Source organism: Muntiacus reevesi, chromosome X, assembly GCF_963930625.1.
Source record: "Muntiacus reevesi chromosome X, mMunRee1.1, whole genome shotgun sequence".
Taxonomy (NCBI): domain Eukaryota; kingdom Metazoa; phylum Chordata; class Mammalia; order Artiodactyla; family Cervidae; genus Muntiacus; species Muntiacus reevesi.
Window position 1 is genome coordinate 147979391 of NC_089271.1, and position 8825 is coordinate 147988215.

An 8825-nucleotide genomic window follows, 5' to 3' on the forward strand; every position below is an offset into this window, starting at 1 on the left:
TTTAAAGTAACAACCTCAGTTCCCAATCACTCCAATGAGACAACCCTTCAAAATGTAGCCAGAAGGAGGACTATTAACAGTGTCTATTAAAAACTACTTCATACATAGATTTTACTCATCTCAATTCATTTCTGTAATAACAGGCAAAGTGATGTCACATCAGAGTGAGTGTGCCTTTGCTCTCAGTGAACAGAAGACAGAAGTCCAAAAGCTCATAGAATGAGGACAATGGCCATCTGTAGAAAGGACTCCAGAGGCTCCCATGACCTAGTGGATTGCTAAAAAGCTGACTTTTCCAACCCAGGAGCTCTATAAAGGAGAATATAGGATGGTCCTATTGCAGAGAAACCTCACCTTAAGCTCTGAGTTTATTATCTTGGGCTTTGGGGACCTGGCTGAACTACAAATCTTCTTTTTTGGACTCTTTCTAATCATGCATCTTGTTACCCTAGCAGGACACATGACTATTGTGCTTATCACCCTCTTTGACTCATGCCTCCAGACTCCCATGTATTTCTTCCTCCGCAACCTGTCCACCATTGAAATCTGCTATATATTGGTCATCGTCCCCAACATGCTGGCCAATATCCTGTCCGGGAGCCAGCGGATGCCCTTCCTGGGATGTGCCCTGCAAATGCATCTCTTCATCTCACTGGGTGGAGCAGAGTGTTTCCTCCTGGCTGTGATGGCCTATGACCGCTTCGTGGCCATCTGCAAGCCCCTTCACTACACATTCATTGTCACCAGGACTGCGTGTGTGCAGATGCTGGCTCTGGCATGCATCAGCGGCTTTGCACTCTCACTCACCCTCACCACACTGATATTCCTCCTGCCCTTTTGTCAGTCCCACAAGATCAATCATTTCTTCTGTGACATCCCTGCCGTGCTATTCCTGGCCTGCTCGGACACACAGGCCAATGAGATTGCAGTCTTCCTTGTTTGCCTGCTCATCTTGTTGATCCCTTTCCTGCTGATCCTGCTCTCCTATGGGTTCATTATCGCTGCCATCCTCAGAATCCACTCGGCTGAAGGCAGGAGCAAAGCCTTCTCCACCTGTACTGGGCACCTACTGGTCTCCCTTCTGCACTACGGCTGTGCAATATTCATCTACATTCGCCCCAGGTCATGCTACACCCCAGAACAAGACAAAATTGTGTCTTTAATCTACACCAATGTCACTCCCATGCTCTACCCTATGATCTATAGTCTGAGGAATAAGGAAGTCAAGGGTGCCCTCAAGAGACTCCTGGAGAGACATGACTGGACCAGGTGGTAGTCCCATGCACGGGAACGGGGAATGGGGGTCCACGTGCAAGAGCCCATTTGGTCATCTCACTGCACCCCTTGCAGCTCTGTGCCCCATCCTGAGGGCTGTTCTGAGGTTCTGCAGGTGCCTGGACCTTATCGTGCCCTTTCCTGTGGTCAGAGATGGAACAAACCCTAATGCTTTCTTAGATGGGGTGGCTCTGGGGTGTTAGTGAATGTTTGTTTGGCCAAAATACTAAAATAAAGCAAATTATTTTAACACCATGGTTACAAGCTATTACTTCATAGGAAGGAGTGATTCATCCCACCACCAAGCCTAGGAACACCCACATGCTGTTAGAAGGGTGAGGAGGAAAAGGATCTGGGTCCGTGATGACCCTTCACTGGGCAACTCAACCACCACAATGAGTGCCTGCCTGTAGCCTTTAGGTTCAGTCAACAATATACTTGCTGATGGTTTAACCCCCCGCCAAAGCATTCCTCACTGAACCCCCCCAAAGCCTCCATGAGCATCCATTATTGCCAACCTTGCCTGCCTTCCTTAGTTCATGGCTCCTACCACCTCCCTGATCATTCCTAGGTGATGACCCCATCTCCTGCCTCAAAGGGACACTCAGAGTCACCAGAGGGCACATCTCAGTGGAATTGGCAGATCTTGGAGGGCAGGAACCATGTGGGTAACTGTTTCTCATGTCCAGTCCTACTTGCTTTGTGGCCTGTGCCAAGGCCACTGCAAGTCACTGAGAGAAGATGGAGGCAACAGGGGAGAATCCACTAGAGGCTCTACCAAAAGAGCTGATAGACTAGTGACAGTTCAGTGCTATTGATGCTCTGCAGAAAGAGAGGCTCGTGTTGTTATTCAGTAGGGGTGATACTATTCCACATCTCCTAGGACTGCGACAAGGATGGCATGGGACAACACTTGGAGGTGGCCTTGGCAAGCAGGGCACCGAATCAGTGGTGCTGAGAACTACCACATCCTGGTGTGGTACCAGGGGCTCTCACATCGCCCTGCCCAATCCCCCAGGAGCTGAGCTTCCTTCTGTGCCCTCAGACCTGAAGAAGGTCAGAGCCTGGAGGGGCAGGGTGAGATAACATTCTGAGATCCTTGCAGGAACCCTGATGATGATTCTAGGTTGATCAAAGGGAAGGTGAGGTGATCACTAATTTCAATCTCTGTGCACAGAGAACAGAAGTGAAAGAGAGAGACAGCAACCAAGAAAACCTTTGTGTTGCAACCGTACTCAGGCCCTGTGCTCCAGGGCCCTGTGATGCCCCTTTAATTAGACAAACTTAGAGGGATGCCTCTTATCTTTTCAAGAAATATTACTTCTCATCCATAAATCCTTCCTTATTTTCAAAATAATTCAGTGAAATGTTGACAAGTGTTGAAGCTGGGTGAAATATAGGTAGTTTTTTTTTTTTTTTTAAATACTGTCCTCTCTCCTTGTGTGTAGATGTGAAAAGTCCATAATAAAGACTTTAGAGAAGTTAAGGTACCGACTAGTCTCCTCTTCCCAAGCAGTCCCCTTGCTGAGAAATCCTCACCTACTCTCACCACTCATCTCCCCTTCACTTTAAGGCACAGCTTAGATGCCTCTTAGTTCTGGACCTCTTTTTAATAACTGTCTCAGTCCAGTTCACACTTAAGACAATGGGACATCTCTGACGGGATGACAGCTGACCACCATGGCCTTGCTGTGTGTGCAAGGAAGGCGGGACAGCCCCAACCCAGGTATTCATGTGCATGAACACACATACATACACATGGCCTTCGATGGGCAGGGGTGCAAAGATAGGTGCTTCCACCACTTCCAGGCAATCAAATGGGGGTCTGGCAGCACGGGGCGGGGGCAAGGAGGAGGGAGAACCTCTCTTGGGTGGGATAGGACAGGGTGTGGGTCTATAGGGGTTGAGGGAGATCCTAGGTGATGTGATAATAACCCATTGACCTTCCCATCAGAGGAGGGATTCCGAGAGAGCAGGGGTAGAGGACTGTATCAGGTAAAAGATGATGCCACACTGGTAAAAGGCAGCCTAGGTTGAGTGCCTAGGGATAATTTGGGGTATTGATTAGATGAATGGGCTTCCCAGGTGGCTCAGTGGTAAATAATCTGCCTGCCAGTGCAAGAGATGCAGGAAATGTAGATTTGCTCCCTGGGTCAAGAAGATCTCCTAGGGGAGGAAATGGCTAACCCACTCCAGTATTCTTGCCTGGAGAATTCTACAGACAGAGAAGCCTGGTGGATTGTAATCCAGGGGGTTGCCAAGAGTCAGACACAACTTAATGACTGAACACGATTAGATGGATGGCAGTAGAGAGAGTAGGAGGATGTGGAAAAAGACTGTCATCAAAGCAATAAAGGAAGAAGAGGGAAGCATTGGAAAGTGGTAGAAATAGAGTGAGGTCAGCTAGGGCTGGCTGGGTCCAGGTCCTACAGGACATCTGGGTTTAGGTGTCTGCACTGATTTGAAGCTCAGAAATTCAAAAAATATGTTCAGTATCTGGCAATGAGAGCCTTGTTGGTTTAACCATCAACTTCCTTGAATTTATATGCTCAGGCCCTATCACTGCTTAGCCTTAGTCATAAAAGATTATACCTAATCTGTTTTAAATATATTTACTCTATTCCAAACAAGTCTTCTCTGATTCAAAAAGGTGCAGGCCTTGACTGATAACCAGCCAGAAGTGTCTGTGCCAGGTGGGGCTGTGATGTGCTGGGCCATGTGAACACGGCTTGGTGTGGGTGTGTGGTTTCTGTGTTTACCCACACATGTGCATGTACACACATGTACTTGGAAGAAGTAAAAGAGCAAAAAATGTTCATGTGACAGTGATGAAACACTGCTGAAGCAAACTCTCACTTGTCCTCTAGAGGAACACCTGTCCAGGTGCGATGAGCATTATGCATGCAACTTAGATAGAAAGGGTTGCTTTTTGGCAGCAGCTCAAAGTCACAAAGGCAGGCAGAGCTGTGCCACCCTGCCCCGCTCCCCCCCCCGATGGTTAGCCAAGGCCCCAAGGCTCAGGGACCTGAGAGACATCATGACAGAGCTTCTAATTGCATCAAGAAAAGGTGCCAATTAGCACCATTTTCAAGGGAAACATCAACCTCAAATGATTTAAACAGGGTAACTAAAACTTTGGCAAAATAGTTCACTTGGGGACTAATTAAAATTTTTTCTAAACAATATCTGACTAAGTTTCTTATTTTCAGGGGGGATTACAAATGTAACCCACAGTCATTGTCAGAGACAGAGAAAATATAGGCAATTGTGGAAAAGAAAAAAAATCATCCCACTGTTAAAGATAATCATGGTGAAAATGGCGGTATATGTGAGGATGAAATGACCTCTTTTGGGTTTATTGTTGAGCACAATGACTGGAACATGGTTAGTCAGTCAGTTTAGTCACTCAGTCATGTCCTACTCTTTGTGACCCCATGGACTGCAGCACACCAGGCCTCCCTGTCCATCACCCACTCCCAGAGCTTGTTCAAACTCATGTCCATTGAGTCACTGATGCCATCCAACCATCTCGTCCTCTGTTGTTCCCTTCTTCACCTGCCTTTAACCTTTCCCAGCATCAGGTCCTTTTTCAATGAGTCAGTTCTTCACCATCAGATGGCCAAAGTATTGGAGTTTCAGCTTCAGCATCAGACCTTCCAATGAATATTCAGGACTGATTTCCTTGAGAATTGACAGGTTTGATCTTGCAGTCCAATGGGCTCTCAGGAGTCTTCTCCAATGCCACAGTTCAGAAGCATCAATTCTTCGACACTCAGCCTTCTTTATGGTCCAACTCTCACATCCATACATGACTACTGGAAAAACCATAGTTTTGACTAGATGGACATTTGCTGGCAAAGGAATGTCTCCGCTTTTTAATATGCTGTCTAGGTTGGTCATACTGTTCATACTGTTCATGGGGTTCTCAAGGCAAGAATACTGAAGTGGTTTGCCATTCCTTTCTCCAGTGGACCACGTTTTGTCAGAACTCTCCACCATGACCCGTTCGTCTTGGGTGGCCCTACACGGCATGGCTCATAGTTTCATTAAGTTACACAAGGCTGCAGTTCATGTGATCAAATTGGCTAGTTTTCTGTGATTGTGGTTTTCAGTCTGTCTGCCCTCTGATGGAGAAGGATAAGAGGCTTATGGAAGCTTCCTGATGGGAGAGACTGACTGAGGTGGAAATTGGGTGGACTGAAAGATGAGTTCCCCAGGTCGGTAGGTGCCCAATATACTACTGGAGATCAGTGGAGAAATAACTCCAGAAAGAAGGAAGAGATAGGAGTCAAAGCAAAATCAACACCCAGTTGTGGATGTGACTGGTGTTGGAAGTAAAGTCCAATGCTGTAAAGAGCCATATTGCATAAGAACCTGGAATGTTAGGTCCATGAATAATGGCAAACTGGAAGTGGTCAAACAGGAGATGACATCGACATTTTAGGAACTAGGGAACTAAAATGGACTGGAATGGGTGAATTTAACTCAGATGACCTTTGTATCTACTACTGTGGGCAAGAATCACTTAGAAGAAATGGAGAAGCCATCACAGTCAAAAAACAAGAGTCCAAAACGCAGTACTTCGATGCAGTCTCAAAAATGACAGAATGATCTCTCTTCATTTCCAAGGCAACCCATTCAATATTACAGTAATCCAAGTCTATGCCCCGACCAGTAATGCTGAAGAAGCAGAAGCTGAATGGTTCTATGAAGACCTACAAGACCTTGTAGAACTACCACCCAAAAAAGATGTCCTTTTCATTATATGGGACTGGAATGCAAAAGTAGGAAGTCAAGGGATACCTGGAGTAACAGTTAAATTTGGCCTTGGAGTACAGAATGAAGCAGGGCAAAGACTAACAGAGTTTTGCCAAGAGAAAGCCTGGTCATCACAAACACCTTCTTCCAACAACACAAGAGAAGACTCTACATATGGACATCACTAGATTGTCAATATCCAAATCAAATTGATTATATTCTTTGCAGCCAAAGATGGAGAAGCTCTATACAGTCAGCAAAAACAAGAATGGGAGATGACTGTGGCTCAGATCATGAATTTCCTATTGCCAAATTCAGACTTAAACTGAAGAAAGTAGGAAAAAATAACACTAGACAATTCAGGTATGATCTAAATAAAATCCCTTACGATTATACAGTGGAAGTGAGAAATAGATTCTAGGGATTAGATCTGATAGACAGAGTGCCTGAAGAACTAGGGACAGAGGTTTGTGACACTGTACTGGAGGCAGGGATCAAGTTCATCCCCAAGAAAAAGAAGTACAAAAAGGCAAAATGGTTGTCTGAGGAGGCCTTACAAATAGCTGTGCATGGAAGATAAGTGAAAGGCAAAGGAGAAAAGGAAAGATATACCCATTTGAATGTAGAGTTCCAAAGAATACCAAGGAGAGATAAGAAAGCCTTCCTCAGTGATCAGTGCTAAGACATAGAGGAAAACTATAGAATGGGAAAGACTAGAGAACTCGTCAAGAAAATTAGAGATACCAAAGGACATTTCATGCAAAGATGGGCTCAATAAAAGACAGAAGTTATATGAACCTAACAGAAGCAGGAGATCTTAAGAAGCGGTGGCAAGAATACACAGAACTGTACAAAAAAGATCTTCACGACCCAGATAATCATGATGGTGTGATCACTCACCTAGAGCCAGACATCCTGGAATGTGAAGTCAAGTGGGCCTTAGGAAGAATCACTACGAACAAAGCTAGTGGAGGTGATGGAGTTCCAGGATAGCTATTTCAAATCCTGAAAGATGAGACTGTGAAAGTGCTGCACTCAATATACCAGCAAATTTGGAAATTTCAGCTGTGGCCACAGGACTGGAAAAGGTCAGGTTTCATTCCAATCCCTAAGAAAGGCAATGTCAAAGAATGTTCAATCTACTGCATGAATGCACTCATCTCACACACTAGTAATGCTCAAAATTCTCCAAGCCAGGTTTCAGCAATACATGAACTGTGAACTTCCAGATGTTCAAGGTAGTTTTAGAAAAGGCGGAAGAACCAGAGATCAAGCTGCCAATATCCATTGAATCATATAAAAAGCAAGGGAGTTCCAGAAAAATATCTATTTCTGCTTTATTGACTATACCAAAGCTTTTGACTGTGTGGATCACAATAAACTGTGGAAAATTCTGAAAGAGATGGGAATACTAGACTGCCTGACCTGCCTCCTGAGAAATCTGTATGCAGCTCAGGAAGCAACAGTTAGAACTGAACATGGAACAACAGACTGGTTCCAAATAGGAAAAGGATTATGTCAAGGCTGTATACTGTCACCCTGCTTATTTAACTTATATGCAGAGTACCTCAGGAGAAACACTGGGCTGGATGAAGCACAAGCTGGAATCAAGATTGCCGGGAGAAATATCAATAACCTGAGATATGCAGATGACACCACCCTTATGGCAGAAAGAAGAACTAAGGAGCCTCTTGATGAAAGTAAAAGAGGAGAGTGAAAAAGGTGGCTTAAAACTCAACATTCAGAAAACTAAGATCATGACATCCAGTCCCATCACTTCATGGCAAATAGATGGAGAAACAATAGAAACAGTGAGACACTTTATTTTCTTGAGCTCCAAAATTACTGCAGATGGTGACTGCAGCCATGAAATTAAAAGACTCTTGCTCCTTGGAAGAAAAGCTATGACCAAACCAAACAGCATATTAAAAAGCAGAGACATTACTTTGCCAACAAAGGTCCGTCTAGTCAAGGCTATGGTTTTTCCACTAGTCACATATGGATGTGAGAGTTGGACTATAAAGAAAGCTGAGCACTGAAGAATTGATGCTTTTGAACTGTGATGTTGAAGAAGACTCTTGAGAGTGCCTTGGACTGCAAGGAGGTCCAACCAGTCAATCCTAAAGGATGTCCTGAATATTCATTGGAAGGACTGATGCTGAAGTTGAAATTCCAATACTTTGGCCACCAGATGTGAAGAGCTGACTCATTTGCAAAGACCCCGATGCTGGGAAAGATTGACGCTGGGAGGACAAGGGGCTGACAGAGGATGAGATGGATGTATGGAATCCTCAACTCAATGGACATGATTTTGAGTAAACTCCCGGAGTTGGTGATGGACAGGGAGGCCTGGCGTGTTGCAGTCCATGGAGTTGCAAAAAGTCAGACATGACTGAGAGACTGAACTGAATGTATATTCTAATAGATATTTTCTTGATGTTATGATATGACAGTAAAACTATTTTCTGACTGAAAATATATATATATGCATTAAGGCTTAAGGTGTAAACACTTTGGAGGGAAAACAGTGTAGTGAAGAAATTACTGTTCATTTAAAAATGTATATCATCTCATAATAAGTCCCTGAATTTTCAAATTCACATGTGAGAATACATTTACATCTTCAATTTGTAGGAAAGGCACAAGTTTTATGTAAAAAAGCAGCAAAATTTTAAACCCACCAATTTATTAAAAAGCCATTACTTTTGTTAGAAACAAAAAGTGCTTCTCAAGATGTTGGGAACAGGTCATAGTATAGATACTTATTTCATACATTGGACTTCTCCCTTCAA

The 8825-nt window shown here is 44.3% G+C and overlaps 1 protein-coding gene across 1 annotated transcript; it reads left to right on the forward strand.

The window, feature by feature from the left end:
* The first annotated feature begins 328 nt into the window (after positions 1-328).
* Positions 329-1276, forward strand: LOC136154768 (olfactory receptor 10Q1-like). The gene has a single exon (XM_065916922.1). The coding sequence runs from the start codon at positions 329-331 to the stop codon at positions 1274-1276; it is 948 nt and encodes a 315-aa protein (XP_065772994.1).
* Positions 1277-8825: the final 7549 nt, after the last annotated feature.

Excerpts from the sequence above, each read along its gene's own strand:
- LOC136154768 (XM_065916922.1), top strand. The coding sequence starts at position 329 with ATGGTCCTATTGCAGAGAAACCTCACCTTAAGCTCTGAGTTTATTATC.